This window comes from Primulina eburnea, chromosome 4 (genome assembly GCF_022965805.1).
Source record: "Primulina eburnea isolate SZY01 chromosome 4, ASM2296580v1, whole genome shotgun sequence".
Taxonomy (NCBI): Eukaryota; Viridiplantae; Streptophyta; class Magnoliopsida; order Lamiales; family Gesneriaceae; genus Primulina; species Primulina eburnea.
The window spans coordinates 17,188,484-17,213,609 of NC_133104.1; the positions used below are offsets into that span (position 1 = coordinate 17,188,484).

The window sequence follows — 25,126 nt, forward strand, 5'->3', positions numbered from 1 at the left end:
ACTACTATGTATGTATGTGTGTGTGTGTCTATATATATATATATATATATATATATATATATATATATATATATATATATATATATATATATATATATATATATATATATATATACTTAAAAAATTTTTTGTACCATTTAAAATAAATCAACCAAATATTATTTTTTTAAATCCCAAAGAAAGTAATTCAAATATATATAAACTTAAAAAAAAATTTGTACCATTTAAAATAAATCAACCAACTATTATTTGAAAATCCAAAAGAAAGTAATTCAAATTATAAAGTCGTGAAAAGTTAACCAACATAACCCAATATTATTTCAAAAATAAACTTAACTCTAACATCCTCTCAAAAAGCTCTCAAAAGCATCATAATTCATAACAATCTATAAGTAATCATAAATCATAAACATAGTTTTATTTGCGGAAAACTAGCAACGGTCCTCGGGTTGTGTGCACTTTAAGTCCAACAAGATCAACCAACAAGATCTCCATCAATATAAATCTCATTTCTCATCCGCATCGATCACACCTAGTGAGTCTATTGACTCAGAAAACTTTGATCATGATAACAAGTAATACATATACATTCACAAGCAATAAAAAAATTACTTTTTACTTAAAATGTCTTTTCATGAACATAAACTTTAATATTTTCTTTTCAACATATCATATCATATTTTCTTTCATCATATACGCATATGCTTCCCTTCTTATTGAATTCAGATCATCAATTGTGACTTTCGTATTAGCTGAAGGTCGATGGATCCATCTACGTATTACCGCAGTACCGAGCGGCGGGGACATCAGCGATACACTCACCCATCAACTGAGCCTTGTCCTCACATATCATAGTATCATCGTATTAGTCACAATCAATTCACCTCCTTCAACTTTCATATTTACATCACTTGTAAAAATTCATGCATATATAGATCAATTTTCTTTTAAACCAAGCATGCGACATGTCTTTTAGTATTAAAGTTTCAAAATAAAATTCCATAAACATTTAAAATACACATTTTAACATATATTACAGTATTTAGGACACTGCCAGGACGTATACTATTTTTCAGCTGTAAAATGATTGTTTTGCCGCTAAAACCCTAACTTTCTCAATTTATTTTTAGACATAAAGCGACGATCCAAATCATTCCATTGTAATATCCCAACCTTTTATCTAATTATTGTCAATAATGTTATATTTGCTTTGGTGCTTTGGATATATGATTATTGCTATGATTCTTGTGCATAGTTGTTGCAAGGGTTGATATGTTCATTGGAATGGTAAAACTATGATTATTGTTTTGGTGTCATATTTCATAGTTGGTGATGGGTTATGGAGGGGGAGGTGTTCTTGTTGTGATGATTTATATAGATGATTTGAACATGTATTTGGATGGTTTGTTTCATTAGTATTGCATGGAATTGGAAGAGGAGTTTATGGTTCAAGGGTATCCTAGGTTAGCTTGTGATTGATAGTGGCGTGCAGGAGCAGCGCTGAAGGAGTAGCGCTACAGTTCTTGTGGTGTGCTGGAGCTGCAGGAGGCAGCGCCACGAAGCAGCAGCTGGAGCGCCACGACACTATTTGGCAGCGCTGCGGAGCACAAGCTCCGCAGCGCTGCTAGATAGCGTCGTGGCGCTGCAGCTGCTTAGGAACGGGCGCAGGAGGCGCTGCAGCGCTAGGTAGGGCGATAATGCTACTCGAAACACAATTTGAGCAAAGGAAGGGCCTATAAATACCATTTCTAGGGGCTTCTAGTCATTTCTTATCTTTCATCTTCACCACTGATCGGTTCTAGCTCCTTCTTCCACAAGGTTTTCTCTTTTTCATCTTTCCACTTCTAGTTCAAGGGTCCTAGTAGATTTCTTAGTTCCTCTTACCTAATATTCCAAGCTCCAAGGTAAGGACTCTATATTTTTGAGTTTAGTGGGTTTGAGGAGTTGAGTATAAGTTGGCTTGGTTGATTTCTATGATCAATGGTGATGATTAATGGTTGATTATATGTATTTTATTGTAGGAATCCCTTCATAGTCATCTTAGCAACCATTTGCTTCTTGAGTTGTAAGTAGAGGCTTTCCTTCTTTTCTCACATGATATATATATGTACAAAGATCATGTTTATTGATGTCTAACTCCTTCTATTGATATATTATTGATATATGTTTTGTTATATATTCATTCATCAAGTAACATTATTGAATTCATTGATAAGGGAGCTATTAATCCATTGTTGCCTACCATATGATAGTAATTATATGCATGTTATTGGCCAATTTCATGATAAATGCATATCTCTCATAGTTTTGATATTTATATCAAAGAGATACATATTACATAGTGTGGGGACCTGGACGCTAATCAAGTTTTTAATTATCATTGGGACTAATTAATCAATTATAATAAACAGAGTCTAATTTTTTTTAAAATAAAGCGGAACGTAGTGACATAAAAATACATATATATACATCTCTGTATATAAAATACAAATCCTGTATCACATACATTTATTCAGCTAAGGTTTAACAGCTAATATCAAGTGTCCAACCCTATCTCTAATCCAAGTCCGGAATCTCCACTCTAATCACGATCTCTCTTCATCTCCTCAACCCTGAACCTGTCCCACCTGTTGTCATGTACACATACAGACAAGACAACAGCCGGATAAATCAGGCGAGAATAAATCCCAGTATATATCAACAAAACATGCAATCATATGATAAACATAAAAGCATGGACAGATAACAGCAATATATATCAAGAGCTGAAATATAATTAATATCAAACTGTCGACAATGTACGTGACTCCACGACTCAGACTAGACTCAATCCTAGTCTAGGGATCCCGGTTTCCAGACATTGGCATTCCATATCAACCAACAGTAATAGAAAAGACTCCAGTTCTATCCACGTCGATATAGCATCGATCACCAGTAATAGAAGAAGCTCTAATTCTATCCACATCTGTATAGTATCGATCACCAGTAATAGAAGAAAACTCCGATTCTATCCACATCGATATGACATCGATAATCAGTAGTAAAGAAGTTATAATTCTATCCACATCGATACGGTACCGATCACCAGTAATAGAAGGAGCTACAATTCTATCCACATCGATAGCCAATTATCCGGTGACAGACTATGGCACTATCGCCAATACACTATCTCATGACATCGTGCAATGTGCCCGTGGCGATCCCACCACTATTAGGCAATTCTGTCATAAGATTACTCTTCTAATACCTGCTATCTATAAATCAAGCAAACAAGTACATCAATCCACTAAATGAAATATCAATGCAATAAAGTAAAGTATGTGTAATAGCCCAACCTTTTATTATGTTAATCCTTATGGTTTATTATTGTTATGATCATGTTTTATGCTTTACTGGTTGAGATTATGTTGAATGGTTATCGTACATGGATATCTTTATTGAAACGGTTATTGTTTTGACATTATGTTCATAGTTGGTGATAGTTATGGAAATGAATGGGTAGAATAGAAAGTTGATCTTGAGCCAAATAGAAAATGGAAGTGCATAAAGGGTATGACAAATGTGGCGGTAGTTGTGGTTTTTAGTATAATGTTTTGTATATTGATCCAATTGATATGAGGCCACCTCCATTAGAAAGATAAGATATAAGGCTATAAGTTTCTTATTTTGAGTTTTGTTCAAATCCTTAGGGAAGACGAGCCAAAAGCGGCCCGAAGTGTGTCGTGTGTTTTGTTGTTCCTGCACTGACACATGTTGGTAGAATGGGCATAACTCTTTGCTCAGACCTCCGAATGACCTGAAATTTGGAGGGGTTAAAGAAAACACATAGGGCTACAACTTTCATGTTTACCACTTTGGCTAATTCGGAAGAAAAATTGCAGTGTTGGCCCCTGGCAGTGGGTACACGGACCCCTACACGGACCCCTACACGGGGTCCGGGTCTTGCCACGAAAAATAAGGGATTTACAGTTTGTACACGGACCTATACACGGAGGGGGGCACGGGGTCCGTGTCTATGGCATAGAAAACACGTTTTTGGTGTATTGGAAGGCTTATTTATGGATGAGTATAGATGTTTCTACTCATTTTCCTTCCATTCTTTTTCTTCTCCATCGGTTCTTGCTTTTCTTTCTCAAAGTTTCTCTCCAATATTTCTTTACCTCAAATCAAGTATTTAAGTGAAGTTCTTAAGTCCCTCAACCAAGGTTTCAAACTCCTCTAAGGTAAGAATTCTATTCTTGGAGTTTAGAAGGGTTTGAAGTAATGAGATGTTAAGTTAAATTGTTAATTTCTTGGATTCATGTTGATGATTGTTGGTTATCATTGTGTTGATGCTTGTAGGAATTCAATCAAGGTCTCATAGCCATCATTTACTTGTTGGTTGTAAGTAGAAGTTCTCTTTCAATTGCTCACATGATATTTATATGTATAAAAGCCATGTTTATTGATAATTAGCTCCTTTTCATTGGTGTATACTTGAGTTATATCTTATTATATATTCATTGTTCAAGTATTTTCATTGAATTCATTGATCAAGGAGCTAATAAACCTTTGTGTTCATCAAGTGTTTGATGTAATGCCTCAATGAAAGTCCCTATGATTAAAGTCAAGGAATGATAGTAATTCATGCATGTCATTGGCCAATCACATGATTATGAAGTATCTCTCACAGTTTTGGTATATTTATATATCAAAGAGATACTTGCCACAGGTCACAAGTCACAGGTCATAGAACTATCATTTCCTTCCTTTAATTCATGTTATGATACCCTTTACATTGATTTGAGATTTATGATTCATTCTTTATCGCCATTGCCATAGCCATGTTCTAAGCCAAAGTTATGTATATGTAATTGCTATGTACAGCTTCTTACTTACTGAGTTTATTCTCATTCCAGTTAATATCATGTGATGCAGGTGATAAAAAGGACTGAAATGGATTGTCCGAGGAAGGAGAAGTCATATAGAATGCCAAGGGAAAGACCTTTATCATGTTTCTTTTATTTGGGAATGAGTGAAAACATGTGAAGTTTTAAAACCATCATGTATTTGGTTGAATGTGTTGGTTTGTTGTCATGTGTTGGAGAACATTTCATGAACGTTTATATATATATGTATGAATTATGTTTATGATGTAAAGGATATATTGTTCTTTCCCTTTTAAAAGTTAATGCTTCCGCGTATGTTAATTACTTAATTTAAATGTCATGGGAATGGGTTGTTTCAATTGGTATCAGAGCGAAAGTTCTTGGACCGTATATGACTTCTTCTACCAAGGACAATCCGGTATGTTTTCGATCCTGCATCTATTGATTTTAACTTTGAGAATTGATTCTATTTTATTGTTATTGATGTATTCTTTTCATATCTATGTTAAAGTGAGCTTACGTGTAGGAAATGCCTCCTAAACGAAAGGTTACTGATGGGGATGATAGGACCCCTACCACTGATAGGACTACCAACGTTGTAGACGAATTCAGTAAATTAATACAAGAACAGGCGAAAGTTCATGGTGAACAAATTCAACAGTTGTTGAGCCTGCATACCTCAACCCAAGGTCATGGTCAAGGAAGAGGACAGATTAGAGTGGAAAGCACCGAAGGTAGTTCCTATGAATTGTTCAGGCGTATGAACCCTCCCGAATTTGTCGGTGGTGCCGATCCACTCGTAGCTTTGGAATGGGTTAAATCTTTGGAGGCTATATTTGACTATCTGAAGTTCACTGATCGAGATAGAGTGAGCTGTTCTGTGTTTATGCTAGTGAAAGCTGCTCGCATCTGGTGGGAAGCTACGAAAGTGACTGTCAATGTTCGCGAGTTAAAATGGGAAGAGTTCAAAGAGTTATTTTATGCCAAGTACTTTTCAAGAGAAGTTAAAGCGAAGAAGGTCAAAGAATTTCTTGAGTTGAGGCAAGATTCCTTGTCTGTTGCTGAATATACATTGAAATTTGAAGAAGGATGTGTGTTTGTTCCATTTATTGCTGAAAATGATAAAGACAAAGGAGAACATTTCCTTCGTGGGTTGAAACCAGAAATTCGAAGGGATGTTCATATGGCCAAGGTGATCACTTATCAAGACATTGTTGAAAGAGCCTTACTTGCTGAGCACGATGAACAAGAAATTGAAAAGGAGCGGCAATTAAGAAGGCAAGCTTTCCAAGCGAGAGGGCAAGGGGCAAGTACTAGTGCTCGAGGTGGTCACAAAGGAAAAGCCAAAATGGAACAACGCAATAAACCTTTTGCTCCTTCTTCAGAGATGGAGCGACCATTATGTCCTAAATGTGGCAAGCCACATAAAGGGGAATGTCTAGTGGGAAGTGGCCGATGTTATAGATGTAAAGAAATGGGGCATACAGCACAGAAATGTCCTCTATCCTCTGATAAAGGAAAAGTTCAAGGAAGAATCTTTACGATGACAAAAGAAGGAGCCAATCCTGATTCTTCAGTCATATCAGGTAATATTCTAATATCTGGAAAGGAAGCACTTACATTGATTGATACTGGTGCAACTCATTCCTTTATGTCTGAAGTATTTATGCACTCCTTATCTCGTGAGCCTACTATCATGCCTTTACAATTCAATATTATGTTGCCTTCTGGTGATGAGATTTGTCCTACAAGTATTCTTAAGGCATGTCCAGTACAGATAGGTTCGAGATTGTTGTATGCTGATTTTATTGTAATTCCAATGGTTGCTTTCGATGTCATTTTGGGTATGGATTGGTTATACGCTTATCATGCTGTGATCAACTGTGTGGAAAAGACCGTGAGGTTTGTAACTGATGGTCATGAGGGTGATGAATTTATTGGGCTAGGTTCCTCGTTAAGTATTTCCCTTATTTCTTGTCTCCAAGCTACGAAATTATTGAATAAGGGTTGTACTGGTTTTCTTGCCTTAGTATCGGATGTGAATAGGGACAGTAATGTGCAAATTCAGAATATTGATGTAGTTCAGGAGTATCCTGATGTATTTGCTGATGATGTGCCTGGCTTACCTCCTGATCGAGAGGTAGAGTTTGTTATTGAATTGAGTCCAGGTACAGCCCCAATTTCTAAAACTCCATACAGAATGGCTCCAACTGAAATGAAGGAATTGAAGAATCAATTACAGGAGTTATTAGATAAAGGATTCATTCGTCCTAGTTCCTCGCCATGGGGAGCTCCGGTTTTGTTCGTGAAAAAGAAAGATGGATCGTTGAGGTTATGCATTGATTATCGTGAACTCAATAAGGTAACTATTAAAAATAAATATCCTTTACCTCGAATCGACGATCTTTTTGATCAATTGCAAGGGGCCACTGTATTTTCAAAAATCGATCTTCGATCCGGATATCATCAATTGAAAGTAAAAACGGAGGACATACCGAAGACTGCTTTTAGAACGAGGTATGGCCATTATGAATTTTTGGTGATGTCGTTCGGGCTAACTAATGCTCCTTCAGTGTTTATGGATTTGATGAATCGTGTCTTTAAGCCGTATTTGGATACTTTTGTCATTGTTTTTATTGATGACATTCTGATCTACTCGAAGACACGAGAACTTCATAGGGAGCATTTGAGGATCGTATTACAAACATTGAGGGAGAAACAATTATATGCGAAATTAAAGAAATGTGAGTTTTGGTTAGAGCAAGTGGCGTTTTTAGGCCATATTGTGTCAAAAGAAGGAATAGCAGTCGACCCGTCCAAGATTGAAGCTATTAAGCAATGGTCCATTCCAAAGACAGTTTCAGAGGTACGGAGTTTTCTTGGCTTGGCTGGGTATTACAGAAGATTCATAGCAGACTTCTCGAAAATAGCATTGCCATTGACAAGTTTGACACGGAAAACTACCAAGTTTGAATGGACAATTGAATGCCAACAAGCTTTCCAAACCTTGAAAGATAAGTTAACTTCTGCCCCTGTATTAGTACTTCCTTGTGGTACTGAGGATTTTGTTGTGTATACAGATGCCTCAAAGCAGGGGTTAGGTGCTGTGTTGATGCAACGTGGGAAAGTAATCGCTTATGCTTCTCGTCAGCTAAAAGAATACGAGAAGAATTATCCCACACATGATTTGGAGTTGGCAGCTGTAGTATTCGCCTTGAAGATATGGCGGCATTATTTATATGGTGAGAAGTGTGAAATTTTTACAGATCATAAAAGTTTGAGTTATTTGTTTTCGCAGAAAGAATTGAATATGAGGCAGCGGAGGTGGTTGGAACTGGTAAAGGACTATGATTGCACCATTAGCTATCATCCTGGAAAAGCTAATGTCGTTGCAGATGCTTTAAGCCGTAAATCCAGTTATCTATTGGGTTCCATGATTCAGAAACCGTTATTACTCGATTTGCAAAGGAACGAAATAACTCTGGTATTTCCAGGTACAGTAGATCAGTTATCTGCACTAGTTCTTCGCTCTACTTTGATTGATCGTATTCTAAAGGAGCAACAATTGGATATTCAGTTATTAGAGTGGAAGAATAAAAATGATTTAACAGGAGTTTCTGAATTCGGTTTGAATCATGATGGTTTATTGACCTTTCGAGGTAGAATTTGTGTTCCTAGGGGTGATGACATTCGGAAAGATATACTTATTGAAGCTCATACAGCGCCTTATTCAGTTCATCCTGGCAGTACCAAAATGTATCAAGATCTTCGACGTCTTTATTGGTGGCCAGGTATGAAGAAAGATATCATGTTATTTATTTCTGAATGTCTAACCTGTCAGCAGGTTAAGATTGAACATCAAAGACCTGCAGGAACTTTGCAATCTCTCCCAATACCTCAGTGGAAATGGGAGCATATCACTATGGACTTCGTAACAGGACTTCCAAGAACACCAAAGGGTTACAACTCCATCTGGGTAATTGTTGATAGGTTAACCAAGTCGGCTCATTTTCTTCCCGTCAAAACGACGTTTACAATGAACCAGTATGCTGAAGTCTATGTAGCTGAGATTGTAAGACTTCATGGAATCTCTGTATCAATTGTATCTGATCGTGACCCGAGGTTTACTTCTGAATTCTGGAAAAGTTTGCATAGAGCCTTGGGCACAAAGTTGGCTTTTAGCACAGCATATCATCCTCAAAGTGATGGGCAGTCAGAGAGGGTGATTCAAATTCTCGAAGATATGTTACGAGCCTGTACGATTGATTTCACGGGAAGTTGGGATTCTAAGTTACCTTTGGTGGAATTCACGTATAATAACAGCTACCAGTCTTCAATCGGCATGGCACCCTACGAGGCTTTATATGGAAGAAAGTGCCGATCTCCATTGTACTGGGAAGAGGTAGGTGAAAGGAAGATGTTGGGCCCAGAATTGGTTCAACAAACAGCAGATGTTGTGGCATTGATCCAAGAAAGAATGAAGACCGCTCAGTCTAGACAGAAAAGTTACGCTGATGTACGACGACGGCCATTGGCATTCGAGGTTGGTCATCACGTGTTTATTAAAATAGCTCCTCTCAAGGGAGTTATGCGATTTGGCAAGAAAGGTAAACTAAGTCCTCGATACATTGGTCCGTTTGAAATTCTTGACAAGATTGGAGACCGAGCCTATCGTCTTGCATTGCCACCAGACTTGGATAGAATGCACAATGTCTTTCATGTGTCTATGCTACGCAAATATCTTCCCAATCCATCTCATGTTCTTCGACATGAATCATTAGATCTTTTACCTAACCTAAGCTACGAAGAAGTACCGATTCAAATTCTTGATCGCAAGGTAAAAGTATTAAGAAACAAAGAGATTGGTATAGTAAAAGTTTTATGGCGGAATCATATGATTGAAGAGGCGACTTGGGAACCCGAGGAAGAAATGAAACATCGTTATCCCAATTTATTCGACGGTAAGCAAATTTCGGGGACGAAATTTTTATAAGGAGGGGAGATTGTAATAGCCCAACCTTTTATTATGTTAATCCTTATGGTTTATTATTGTTATGATCATGTTTTATGCTTTACTGGTTGAGATTATGTTGAATGGTTATCGTACATGGATATCTTTATTGAAACGGTTATTGTTTTGACATTATGTTCATAGTTGGTGATAGTTATGGAAATGAATGGGTAGAATAGAAAGTTGATCTTGAGCCAAATAGAAAATGGAAGTGCATAAAGGGTATGACAAATGTGGCGGTAGTTGTGGTTTTTAGTATAATGTTTTGTATATTGATCCAATTGATATGAGGCCACCTCCATTAGAAAGATAAGATATAAGGCTATAAGTTTCTTATTTTGAGTTTTGTTCAAATCCTTAGGGAAGACGAGCCAAAAGCGGCCCGAAGTGTGTCGTGTGTTTTGTTGTTCCTGCACTGACACATGTTGGTAGAATGGGCATAACTCTTTGCTCAGACCTCCGAATGACCTGAAATTTGGAGGGGTTAAAGAAAACACATAGGGCTACAACTTTCATGTTTACCACTTTGGCTAATTCGGAAGAAAAATTGCAGTTTTGGCCCCTGGCAGTGGGTACACGGACCCCTACACGGACCCCTACACGGGGTCCGGGTCTTGCCACGAAAAATAAGGGATTTACAGTTTGTACACGGACCTATACACGGAGGGGGGCACGGGGTCCGTGTCTATGGCATAGAAAACACGTTTTTGGTGTATTGGAAGGCTTATTTATGGATGAGTATAGATGTTTCTACTCATTTTCCTTCCATTCTTTTTCTTCTCCATCGGTTCTTGCTTTTCTTTCTCAAAGTTTCTCTCCAATATTTCTTTACCTCAAATCAAGTATTTAAGTGAAGTTCTTAAGTCCCTCAACCAAGGTTTCAAACTCCTCTAAGGTAAGAATTCTATTCTTGGAGTTTAGAAGGGTTTGAAGTAATGAGATGTTAAGTTAAATTGTTAATTTCTTGGATTCATGTTGATGATTGTTGGTTATCATTGTGTTGATGCTTGTAGGAATTCAATCAAGGTCTCATAGCCATCATTTACTTGTTGGTTGTAAGTAGAAGTTCTCTTTCAATTGCTCACATGATATTTATATGTATAAAAGCCATGTTTATTGATAATTAGCTCCTTTTCATTGGTGTATACTTGAGTTATATCTTATTATATATTCATTGTTCAAGTATTTTCATTGAATTCATTGATCAAGGAGCTAATAAACCTTTGTGTTCATCAAGTGTTTGATGTAATGCCTCAATGAAAGTCCCTATGATTAAAGTCAAGGAATGATAGTAATTCATGCATGTCATTGGCCAATCACATGATTATGAAGTATCTCTCACAGTTTTGGTATATTTATATATCAAAGAGATACTTGCCACAGGTCACAAGTCACAGGTCATAGAACTATCATTTCCTTCCTTTAATTCATGTTATGATACCCTTTACATTGATTTGAGATTTATGATTCATTCTTTATCGCCATTGCCATAGCCATGTTCTAAGCCAAAGTTATGTATATGTAATTGCTATGTACAGCTTCTTACTTACTGAGTTTATTCTCATTCCAGTTAATATCATGTGATGCAGGTGATAAAAAGGACTGAAATGGATTGTCCGAGGAAGGAGAAGTCATATAGAATGCCAAGGGAAAGACCTTTATCATGTTTCTTTTATTTGGGAATGAGTGAAAACATGTGAAGTTTTAAAACCATCATGTATTTGGTTGAATGTGTTGGTTTGTTGTCATGTGTTGGAGAACATTTCATGAACGTTTATATATATATGTATGAATTATGTTTATGATGTAAAGGATATATTGTTCTTTCCCTTTTAAAAGTTAATGCTTCCGCGTATGTTAATTACTTAATTTAAATGTCATGGGAATGGGTTGTTTCAGTATGTGATTTAGGGAAACTCAAGTCTAAACCGACTCAAGTCGATCTCCCAATACACATTGACTTATACCTTTCGTTCGTCGGTTTTTGACTCAGTCGAAGTCCAGAACTCAAAGCCTGTCTGGCAATGACAATATCAATAATTTCATGTCAGTATACCTTTCAAATCAATAACAATCTGATCAATCTGGATCTAATTCAAAATCAATGGTATAAAGGTACAATCTCAATATCCCCGTCAATACAACACCAGATAACAGTTACAACCCATAACCAGTATCCAATATAATCTATAATCCAGTCACGATTCAAATCTGTCCGGTTTAAATCAATATACACTAAAAATTAATAATAATTCCACAATCAGTATGTTTCTTGATCTGAGTTTGATTCTACGCTTTCTAACATGTCAAGAACAACATATATGACCTGTATTCAATTCCAACAACATCATAATTTCAAAACATGTCAAAACAAAGTAAAAATTACGTCCATTTGTAGCCTACGTTGATAGGAACTCAGTACTGCAGTCAAATTTAAAATCTAAGGACGGATTTCTCACGAATCGAATTCTAAAATCAAAATGGAAAATCGGCACGTGACTACACGGCATCTCGCGCATATGTGCGCCCTTACTCGGTGCATATGCGCGAGACCAAGGTTCAAAAATGCCAACTCTCAGGTTGTCTCGCGCATATGCACGGATTCACGTCGCGCATAAGCGCGAGTCTCTCTGGACGCAACTCGCACAGATCGCACATATGCGCGCACACCGTCGCGCATATGCGCGATACTTTCTGTCCATTTCGCGCATGTGCGCATCTCATGTCGCGCATGTGCGCGGGAGGGACTTTCCTAGAACATAATTCGTTTCACGCCGACTCAAATCGTGTCCCGATTAATCCTTTTATAATCATATCAAATTATAAGTCAATAATTACAGATTACTAGGATTAAATTTCCGGGCATTACATTTCTCCCCCCTAAGATACGATTTCGTCCTCGAAATCACAGATAGTCAAATCATATCATTAAGAAGGAATGTAATCAAAATCGAATCAAATTTTTACATCAGTGAAATAGTGCTGGAAATTCCTGTCTCATGTCAGATTCAGTCTCCCAATTAGCTTCTTCAGTGCCATGACGAGTCCATTGAACTTTCACCAGAGGAATCGTCTTTGTTTTGAGCTGTTTTTCCTTACGATCGATAATCCGAATCGGTTTCTCGACATAACTCAATGTCTCATCTAGCTCGGTCTCGTCTGGCTGAATAACGTGAGAATCGTTAGGGAGATATTTCCGCAGCATAGATACATGAAAGACATCATGTATTCCAGATAATGAAGGCGGCAATGCTAATCGATAGGCACGATCTCCTAACTTTTCAAGAATCTCATAAGGACCGACGTATCGTGGAGACAATTTCCCTTTCTTCCTAAATCGGACAACACCCTTGAAAGGAGAAATCTTTAGGAACACTCGGTCTCCTGCCTCAAATACCAACGGTCGTCGTCGAAGGTTGGCATATTTGGCTTGTCTGTCCTGGGCTGTCTTCATTTTCTTCTGAATCCATTTCACCTTTTCCGTCATATCTCTGATCATATCAGGTCTAGTCTCAGGAACTTCAGAGATATCATCCCAATATAATGGGGATCGACACTTCTTTCCGTACAACGCCTCGAATGGAGCCATCTCAATACTCGTCTGATAGCTATTGTTGTATGAAAACTCGCAGTGAGGCAATGCATCTTGCCAATTAGTGCTAAAATCAAGCACTACTGCTCTCAGCATATCCTCCAATGTCTGAATCGTCCGTTCTGACTGTCCGTCAGTCTGTGGATGATATGCGGTACTCAGATGTAACTTTGTACCGAGAGCTTGCTGTAGACTCTGCCAGAAGTGCGAAGTAAACCGAGGATCACGGTCGGAGACAATTGACTTCGGCACTCCGTGCAATCTAAGCATTTCCTTGACATAGATATCGGGCATCTGATCATATCTGTATGTCATTTTGTATGGAATAAAGCATGCTGATTTGGTCAATCGATCAATCACGACCCAAATCGCATCACAACCTCTGGAAGATCTTGGTAACTGCGTCACAAAATCCATGGAAATGTGATCCCATTTCCATTCAGGAATAGACAAACTCTGCAACAATCTTCCATGTTTCTTCCTTTCAGCTTTCACCTGTTGGCAATTTAAACATTTGGAGACAAATGTAGCAATGTCAGCTTTCATTTGTTTCCACCAGTACTGTGTCTTTAAATCATTATACATTTTCCTGCCACAAGGATGAATGCTAAAACGACTGTTGTGCGCTTCCGTCAGTATTCGCTGTCTTAATTCCAAAACATTCGGCACAACCAGACGATTATTGTAATGCCCGAGAAATTTGATCCTAATAATCTCTAATTATTGAAATATAATTTGATATGATTATTAAAGGATTAATCGGGACACGAAATAAGAGTTCATATAACTTGTGTAAGTTCTGGACAGAAGTAGTGGCGCCCGAGCGGTAGATTACGACCGCCCGAGCGCCAATATTCTGTAGGAGAAGGATTCGGGCAGAAGAGATGGCGCCCGAGCGGTAATTTATGACCGCCCGAGCGCCAATGTATAAATCCGAAAGGAATCGGACAGAAACTGCCGCGCTCGAGCGGTAGTTTATTACCGCTCGAGCGCCAGCCGAGATTCAAGAAAAGGTGACACGTTTCTCCAACATGCAGCTTAGGATATATATATACATCTTTACGTTGGTTTCTTCAGAAAAATCGAGAAAAGGGTCAGAATATATGTGTTGAAAATCCTTACGCCTTTTCTGAGAAATCCGTCCGTCAGAATTTGAATCCGACTTCAGTACTGTAATCCTATCGACGTAGGCTACACTTTGACACAGGCTGTGAGTTCAGGACTTCGACTGAGCCAGAAACCGACGAAAGAAAGGTATAAGTCAATGTGGTATTGGGAGATGGACTTGAGTCGGTTTAGACTTGGGTTTCCCTAAATCACATACTTTATTTTATTGCATGGATAATTGCATTACATTGATTAATGTGCTTGTTCTCTTGAATTTAGATGACAGGTATTAGACGAGTTATTTTGTGACAGAAGTGCCGGATAGTGGTGGTATCGCCACGGCACATTGCACGATGTCTCAAGATAGGATATTAGCGATAGAGCTACAGTCCTTGACGGTTAGGTCAGGATACTGGATGTGTGGTTATATCGAGTAATGGAATCTATTACGGAATTTGATATAGGAACACCATATTTGGTTATATCGAGTAAAGGGTATTGGAATTCTTCTATTACGGAATTCGATATAGGAATACCAGGGCACTGGTTATATCGAGTAATAGAGATTATGGTTCCATCCTTTAAGGAATTCGATATAGGAATACCACATCTGGAAACCGGGATCCCTAGACTAGGATTGAGTCTAGTCTGAATTATGATTGATGTCGACAGTTTGATTTGATATTGTTTATGTTTCAGATTTTGATACATATTCATGTTACCTGATTACATGCTTTATATTGTTTGTATGATTGCATGTTTCATTGATTTATACTGGGGATTATATTCTCACCGGTATATCCGGCTGTTGTCTTGTCTGTATGTGTACTTGACAACAGGTGGGACAGGTCCAGGGTCGAGGAGATGAAGAGCTAGATCGTGATTAGAGTGGTGGCACCGGACTTGGACTAGATGTAGGGTTAAACACTTGACTTTAGTTTTAAACCCTAGTTTGAATAAATGTTGAAATACAGGATTTGTATTTTATATACTGATATGTATCTATGTTGTATGTCACTACGTTCCGCATTTTAAAAAAAAAATTAGACCCTGTTTATTATTGATTAACTAGTCCCAATGATGATTAAGAACTTGATTAGCGTCCGGGTCCCCACAACAGGTGGTATCAGAGCGATAGATCCGTGAGATTGAGATAGGAGCTAGTGAGCGGGGTAGAATGAGATTTTCTTTCCTTGCTTTTGATTGCTAGCATGTTTACTGCTTTAATACATGTTACCTGACTTATCTGCTATTGATATGGTATTGTGTATTATTGGAATGGATCAGCTGTAAGATGATCCAGGGAGGCTTGAAACAGGATTATTGTTGGAACTGCTAACCCTTTTGGTTATCAGATATGCCTCCGAGGAGAATGCCAGAACAGGGGAGTACCTCAAATCCTCCCATGGATGTGACACCTACAGCAATGGAGAAATTGCTGAAAAGGTTTCAGTCATTTCATCCACCGACTTTGAAAGGAACGGAGAACTCCGTGGAATGTGAAAGTTGGTTGGACGACATTGAATCACTGTTTGACTCTTTGGAGTATACTGAGGAAAAGAGGGTGAAACTGATAATACACCAGTTGCATGACGTTGCTAAACACTGGTGGATTACGACTAGAAGGGCATTAGAACAGAGAGGTACGGCCATTACCTGGAATGTGTTTAAGACTGAATTCTATCTACGGTTCTTTCCAGTTTTTTATAGGAAGGACAAGGGAGCCGAGTTTGCAAACCTGAAACAAGGCCAGTTGAACATTGAGGATTATGTGGCTAAGTTTTCGACATTGCTCCGATTTGCTCCCCACGTAGCTGAACATGATGAGGCCGTAGCAGACCAGTTCATAAATGGTCTAAATCCTGAAATTTTTACTCTGGTGAATACTGGGAGGCCCAACAACTTCACCGATGCCCTAAACAGAGCCAAGGGAGCCGAGGCAGGCCTGATGAGGCAGAAAGAGGCTTCGTTTGTGGTTCCAGTATCGGGACAACAACCACCTCCTCGATTTGAAGGTGGCAGCAGCAGTAGTACTGGGAAGAAGGATTTCTTGACGGCTAGAGGGAAGTAATTCAAGAAATCAGGGACTACCTCGTCCAGTTCGAGTGGCTCGAGACAGATCGGTCAGAGCCAAAGTTATACGGGACCATACTGTGGTACTTGTGGAGGGAGACATTCCACAGATCAGTGCCGAGGAGTAGTTGGCAGCTGTCGTATCTGTAAACAGCAAGGACACTTTGCCCGAGTGTGTCCCCAGAGGAGTGCCCAGGGATCACAGGCAGCTGAGTCATCGGGATCCGTGGCTCAGGCAGGGAGACGATCTTCTGCCGTTCATTCCTTTCAGCCAGCACCGTCTACTCTGTCACAGCAGAGGCCAGGAGGGGGCCAGATCGTGAGCCAGCCTCCGAGACAGCAGGCCAGAGTTTTTGCTTTGACCGAGGAGCAGGCACAGGATGCACCCGATGATGTAGTTGCAGGTAACTGCTTTATTTCTGGTTATCCTACTTACGTACTGATTGATACTGGTGCATCACATACTTTTATGTCTGAGCGATTTGCTTTAATGCATTCATTGCCTGTTGAGTCCTTAGCTACGGTAGTATCTGTCACGTCTCCGTTAGGAACATGTTTGATATCGGTGAATCCGTGAAATCGTGTATACTGCAGTACGACGGGCATACGATTGATTTAGACTGTATTGTTCTTGGTTTATCCGATTTTGATTGTATTGTCGGCATCGACATGTTGACCAAGTACCGAGCTACAGTCCATTGTTTCCACAAGATAGTTCGATTCAGACCTGAGATGGCTGAAGAGTGGAAATTTTATGGTAAGGGTTCTCGAGCGAGAATTCCTTTGATATCTGCTATGAATATGACTCGATTATTGCAGAAGGGAGCGGATGGATTCCTGGTATATTCAGTTGATTTACTGAAAACGAGCCCAGCATTGGCGGATTTGCCAGTGGTGTGTGAGTTTGCTGATGTCTTTCCAGATGAGATTCCTGGATTGCCTCCGATTCGAGAGATAGACTTCAGCATTGAGTTAATGCCAGGAACATTCCCGATTTCGAGAGCTCCATACCGGATGGCACCAATCGAATTGAAAGAATTGAAGGAACAGTTGGAGGATTTACTGGCCAAGGGATATATTAGACCGAGTGTATCTCCTTGGGGTGCTCCAGTACTGTTCGTGAGAAAGAAAGATGGGTCGATGAGACTTTGTATCGACTACCGGCAACTGAACAAAGCAACGGTAAAGAATAAATATCCATTGCCTCGTATTGATGATCTGTTTGATCAGTTGCAAGGTTCATCTGTGTATTCCAAGATCGACTTGAGATCTGGATACCATCAACTGAGAGTCAGGGACTCTGATATCTCAAAGACAGCATTCAGAACCAGGTATGGACACTATGAATTTATTGTCATGCCATTTGGTTTGACGAATGCACCGGCGGTATTTATGGGATTGATGAACCGTGTCTTTCAGACATATTTGGATGATTTTGTGATCATATTCATTGATGATATATTGATTTATTCAAAGAATATGATTGAGCATGCTAATCATCTGAGGACTGTGTTAAGAATTTTGAGGGCAGAGAAATTGTATGCTAAGTTGTCGAAACTGGTGGTATTTCTGGGGCATATTATATCGGGAGACGGTATATCAGTTGATCCCATTAAGGTTGAGGCAGTGATTTCGTGGCCGAGACCGACATCTGTACCGGAGATACGCAGCTTTATGGGTTTGGCAGGATATTATCGCCGATTCATTAAAAATTTTTCGAGTATTGCCAAACCGATTACACAGTTGACTCAGAAGAATGCTCCGTTTAATTGGTCTGAGGAATGTGAGACCAGTTTTCTTGAGTTAAAGAAGAGATTGACCAGTGCGCCTGTGTTGACGATTCCTTCAGGTACTGGTGATTTTGTGGTTTATTGTGTTGCATCTCATAGAGGACTGGGATGTATACTGATGCAGCGAGGGCATGTGATTGCTTATGCCTCAAGACAGCTGAAACCCCATGAAACTCGTTACCCAATTCATGATCTTGAATTGGCAGCCATAGTCTTTGCATTGAAGATATGGCGACATTACCTGTACGGTGAGAAATTCGAAATATATTCTGATCATAAAAGCTTGAAATATCTGTTTTCACAATCTGAATTGAATATGAGACAGAGAAGATGGCTGGATTTATTGAAAGACTTCGATTGTGAAATCAAGTATTATCCAGGGAAGTCCAATGCAGCAGCAGATGCACTGAGTCGAAAGGTATGTGCACTATCCTTATCGACGATGGGTGTATCGAATTTGATTGAAGATTGCTGTTTGTCTGGATTAGTATTTGAGACAGATCGTCAGCCTCTGAGATTGTGTGCTGTTCGAGCTGAACCAGAGCTGCTTTTGGAAATTAAAACAACTCAAAAAGTTGATCAGAATGTACAGAATTCTATTGCGATGGTCAGAACTGGACATCAATCGGAATATCAGGTTCGTGACAATGTCTTGTATGTGAATAATCGTATTGTTGTGCCAAATGTTTCAGAATTGAGACAGCGAATACTGTCAGAAGCGCACAACAGTCGTTTTAGCATTCATCCTGGTGGTAGGAAAATGTATAATGATTTAAAAACACAGTATTGGTGGAAACAAATGAAATCTGATGTGACTAAATTTGTAGCCAAGTGTCTGAATTGGCAACAGGTGAAAGCTGAAAGAAAGAAACCAGGAGGATTGTTACAGAGTTTGTCCATTCCTGAATGGAAATGAGATCACATTTCCATGGATTTTGTGACACAGTTGCCGAGATCCTCCCGAGGTTGTGATGCGATTTGGGTCGTGATTGATCGATTGACCAAATTAACATGTTTTATTCCATACAAGATGACATATAGATATGATCAGATGGCCGATATCTATGTCAAGGAAGTGGTAAGATTGCACGGAGTGCCGAAGTCGATTGTTTCAGACCGTGATCCTCGATTTACTTCGCACTTCTGGCATAGTTTACAGCAAGCTCTTGGTACGAAGTTACATCTTAGTACCGCATATCATCCACAGACTGACGGACAGTCAGAGCGTACGATTCAGACATTGGAAGATATGCTGAGAGCTGTAGTGCTGGATTTTAGCACTGGATGGCAAGATGCATTGCCACTTTGTGAGTTTTCGTACAACAATAGCTATCAAACGAGTATCGAGATGGCACCATTTGAAGCGTTGTACGGAAAGAAATGCAGATCCCCATTGTATTGGGATGATATCTCTGAAGTTCCTGAGACTGGACCTGATATGATCAGAGATATGACTAAGAAAGTGAAATTAATTCAGAAGAAAATGAAGGCAGCCCAAGACCGACAAGCCAAATATGCCAACCTCATACGACGACCGTTGGTATTTGAGGTAGGAGACCGAGTATTCCTAAAGATTTCTCCTTTCAGAGGTGTTGTCAGATTTGGCAAGAAAGGGAAATTGTCTCCACGATATGTCGGTCCTTATGAAATTCTTGAGAAGATAGGAGATCGTGCCTATCGACTAGCATTACCGCCTTCATTATCTGGGATACATGATGTCTTTCATGTGTCGATGCTGCGGAAATATCTCACTGATGATTCTCACGTGATTCAGCCAGACGAGACCGAGCTGGATTAGACATTGAGTTATGTCGAGAAACCGATCCGGATTATCGATCGTAAAGATAAACAGCTCAGAAGAAAGACGATTCCTCTTGTGAAAGTTCAATGGACTCGTCATGGTGTTGAAGAAGCCACTTGGGAGACTGAATCTGATATGAGACAGGAATTCCCAGCATTGTTTAATTGATGTAAATTCTTTATACTGTTTTGTATATACTCCTGTTTGATATGATTGAGTGCTTGTGATTTCGAGGACGAAATCGTATCTTAGGGGGGGAGGAATGTAATGCCCGAGAAATTTGATCCTAATAATCTCTAATTATTGAAATATAATTTGATATGATTAATAAAGGATTAATCGGGACACGAAATAAGAGTTCATATAACTTGTGTAAGTTCTGGACAGAAGTAGTGGCGCCCGAGCGGTAGATTACGACCGCCCGAGCGCCAATATTCTGTAGGAGAAGGATTCGGGCAGAAGAGATGGCGCCCGAGCGGTAATTTATGACCGCCCGAGCGCCAATGTATAAATCCGAAAGGAATCGGACAGAAACTGCCGCGCTCGAGCGGTAGTTTATTACCGCTCGAGCGCCACCCGAGATTCAAGAAAAGGTGACACGTTTCTCCAACATGCAGCTTAGGATATATATATACATCTTTACGTTGGTTTCTTCAGAAAAATCGAGAAAAGGGTCAGAATATATGTGTTGAAAATCCTTACGCCTTTTCTGAGAAATCCGTCCGTCAGAATTTGAATCCGACTTCAGTACTGTAATCCTATCGACGTAGGCTACACTTTGACACAGGCTGTGAGTTCAGGACTTCGACTGAGCCAGAAACCGACGAAAGAAAGGTATAAGTCAATGTGGTATTGGGAGATGGACTTGAGTCGGTTTAGACTTGGGTTTCCCTAAATCACATACTTTATTTTATTGCAGGGATAATTGCATTACATTGATTAATGTGCTTGTTCTCTTGAATTTAGATGACAGGTATTAGACGAGTTATTTTGTGACAGAAGTGCCGGATAGTGGTGGTATCGCCACGGCACATTGCACGATGTCTCAAGATAGGATATTATCGATAGAGCTACAGTCCTTGACGGTTAGGTCAGGATACTGGATGTGTGGTTATATCGAGTAATGGAATCTATTACGGAATTCGATATAGGAACACCATATTTGGTTATATCGAGTAAAGGGTATTGGAATTCTTCTATTACGGAATTCGATATAGGAATACCAGGGCACTAGTTATATCGAGTAATAGAGATTATGGTTCCATCCTTTACGGAATTCGATATAGGAATACCACATCTGGAAACCGGGATCCCTAGACTAGGATTGAGTCTAGTCTGAATTATGATTGATGTCGACAGTTTGATTTGATATTGTTTATGTTTCAGATTTTGATACATATTCATGTTACCTGATTACATGCTTTATATTGTTTGTATGATTGCATGTTTCATTGATTTATACTGGGGATTATATTCTCACCGGTATATCCGGCTGTTGTCTTGTCTGTATGTGTACTTGACAACAGGTGGGACAGGTCCAGGGTCGAGGAGATGAAGAGCTAGATCGTGATTAGAGTGGTGGCACCGGACTTGGACAAGATGTAGGGTTAAACACTTGACTTTAGTTTTAAACCCTAGTTTGAATAAATGTTGAAATACAGGATTTGTATTTTATATACTGATATGTATCTATGTTGTATGTCACTACGTTCCGCATTTAAAAAAAAAAAATAGACCTTGTTTATTATTGATTAACTAGTCCCAATGATGATTAAGAACTTGATTAGCGTCCGGGTCCCCACAATTATTCACAAACAAAATACCATTTTGAACCTGATATTCCGATCGATGTTCAGCTTTAATTATAGCAATCGACTTCTGTATATTCTGATCAGCTTTTTGAGCTGCTTTAATTCTCAGAATCAGCTCTTGTTCAGATTGAATAGTATATGGATAAAGAGCATATCTTTCGACTTAGTGCATCAGCTGCTGCATTGGATTTTCCTGGGTAGCATTTGATTTCACAATCAAAATCTTTCAATAAATCAAGCCATCTTCGTTGTCTCATATTCAACTCTGATTGTGAAAACAGATATTTCAAGATTTTATGATCAGAATAGATTTCGAATTTCTCACCGTAGAGGTAATGTCGCCATATCTTCAAAGCAAAGACTATGGCTGCCAATTCAAGATCATGAATTGGGTAGCGAGATTCATGGGGCTTTAGTTGTCTCGAGGCATAAGCGATAACATGTCCTCGTTGCATCAACACACAACCCAATCCGCGGTGAGATGAATCAAAATAAACAACAATATCACCAGTACCTGAAGGAATCGTCAACACAGGCGTACTGGTTAATCTCTTCTTCAATTCGAGAAAACTGGTCTCACATTCCTCAAACCAAACAAACGGAGCATTTTTCTGAATCAACTGTGTAATCGGTTTGGCAATACTCGAGAAATCTTTAATGAATCGACGATAATATCCTGCCAAACCCATAAAGCTGCGTATCTCTGGTACAGATGTCGGTCTCGGCCACGAAATCACTGCCTCAACCTTACTGGGATCAACTGATATCCCATCTCCGGATATAATATGACCCAGAAATACTACTTGTTTCAACCAGAACTTGCATTTCGACAATTTAGCATATAGTTTCTCCCCTCTCAAAATTCGCAACACAGTTCTTAAATCTTCAGCATGCTCCATCACATTCTTGGAATAAATCAAAATATCATCGACGAATATAATCACAAAATCATCGAGATATCTCTGAAAGATACGGTTCATTAATCCGATAAATACAACTGGTGCATTCGTCAAACCAAATGGCATGACAACAAATTCATAGTGTCCATACCTGGTTCTGAATGCTGTCTTTGAAATATCAGAATCCCTGATTCTCTGTTGATGGTATCCAGATCTCAGATCGATCTTGGAATATACAGATGAACCCTGCAACTGATCAAATAAATCATCAATACGTGGCAATGGATATTTATTCTTTACCGTTGCCTTGTTCAGTTGCCGGTAGTCGATACAAAGTCTCATCGACCCATCCTTCTTTCTCACGAACAGTACTGGAGCACCCCAAGGAGATAAACTCGGTCTGATATACCCCTTGGCCAGTAAATCCTCCAACTGTTCTTTCAAATCTTTTAACTCAATTGGTGCCATTCGATATGGAGCCCTCGAAATCGGAACTGTACCTAGCATCAATTCAATACTGAAATCGATCTCTCTTATCAGAGGAAATCCAGGAATCTCATCTGGAAATACATCAGCAAACTCAATGACCACTGGCAAATTCGCCAATGATGGATTCGATTTCAGTAAATCAACTGAATAAAACAGAAATCCATCCGCTCCTTTCTGCAACAATCGAGTCATATTCATAGCAGATATGAAAGGAATTCTGGCACGAGAACCCTTACCATAAAATTTCCATTCCTCAGCCATCTCAGGTCTAAATCGAACAATTTGTGGAAACAATTGACTGTAGCCCTGTACTTGGTCAACGTATCGATACCGATAATACAATCAAAATCAGATATCTCAAGCACAATACAGTCCAACTCAATCTCATGCCCATCATACTGCAGTATACTAGATTTAACAGATTTTACTGACATCAAACCTGTCCCTAACGGAGAAGAGACAGACACTACTGCAGACAATGACTCAACAGGCAAAGAAAGCATCAAGGCAAATCGCTCAGATATAAATGTATGGGATGCACCAGTATAAATCAATACATATGCAGGATAACCAGAAATAAAACAGTTACCTGCTACGACATCATCAGGTGCATCCTGTGCCTGCACCTCAGTCAAAGCGAATAGTCGGGCCTGCTGTCGAGGAGGCTGGCTCGCTGTCTGGCTCCCTCCTGGCCTCTGCTGTGACTGAGTAGACGGTGCTGGCTGAAAGGAATGAACGGCAGAAAATCATCTTCCTGTCTGAGCCACTGATCCAGATGACTTAGTGGCCTGGGATCCCTGGGCACCTCTTTGTGGACACACTCGGGCAAAGTGTCCTTGCTGTTTACAAATGCGGCAGTTACCGAACACTCCTCGGCACTGCTCAGTGGAATGCTTCCCTCCACAAGTACTACAGTATGGTCCTGTATAACTCTGGCCCTGACCAGTCTGTCTAGAGCAACTCGAACTGGATGAGCTACTTCCAGATTTCTTTAATTTCTTCCCCTTAGCTTTCAGGAAGTCTTTGTAGTATCCCGATGCCTAATTTGAGTTAATTATTGGATTAATTATATTTCGGTGGGATCGGAAGGACCGAACAGAGTTCGGATCGTCTGAAGCGGGTTCGGATCGTCCGAAGAGGGTTCGGATCGTCCGAAGACAGGTGGCTGGACACGTGGAAGACATGCAGGGTTCGGATCGTCCGATAAGGGTTCGGAAGGTCCGAAGTGTACAGTGGATCGGATCGTCCGAAGTGGATCGGATCGTCCGATCGTTGTCTATAAATAGAGGCGCGAGGCTTCATTTGTTACTCGCCAATTCCGAGTGTTCCAGAGCGTTTTAGTCGTTTCTGATGGGTTTCTAGTCTTTTCCCGAGGTTTAGGCACTAGCGGGGAGCTACTGGTTTTGTAGCGGAGCTGTGCTCTAGTTGGGAGCTAGCGGCATCAGTGGGCTGACTACGGACGCAGACTTGATTCTAGGACTGATTGCTAGGATCTACTGGTTTGAGGTACGAAAGTACTATCCGAGATAGCAGGATTGAGTATGCTTTACTATGTGTTGCATGTTTATATGTTGCATTATTATCTGTCATATGATGCATGGTTTATTATGCGGCATTTGCATAATCATGTTGAGCCTGACTATTTTTGAGATAGCCTGTTGAGAGGGTGCTCAGCCCTCGTTTGT

General features: G+C 39.6%; 1 protein-coding gene across 1 annotated transcript; it reads left to right on the forward strand.

Moving 5' to 3' along the window:
• Positions 1-5,202: 5,202 nt before the first annotated feature.
• Positions 5,203-7,672, forward strand: LOC140830111 (uncharacterized). The gene is made up of 3 exons (XM_073193395.1): positions 5,203-5,286; positions 5,395-7,164; positions 7,646-7,672. Exons 1-3 carry the CDS (start codon positions 5,203-5,205, stop codon positions 7,670-7,672), a joined length of 1,881 nt encoding a protein of 626 aa, XP_073049496.1.
• Positions 7,673-25,126: the final 17,454 nt, after the last annotated feature.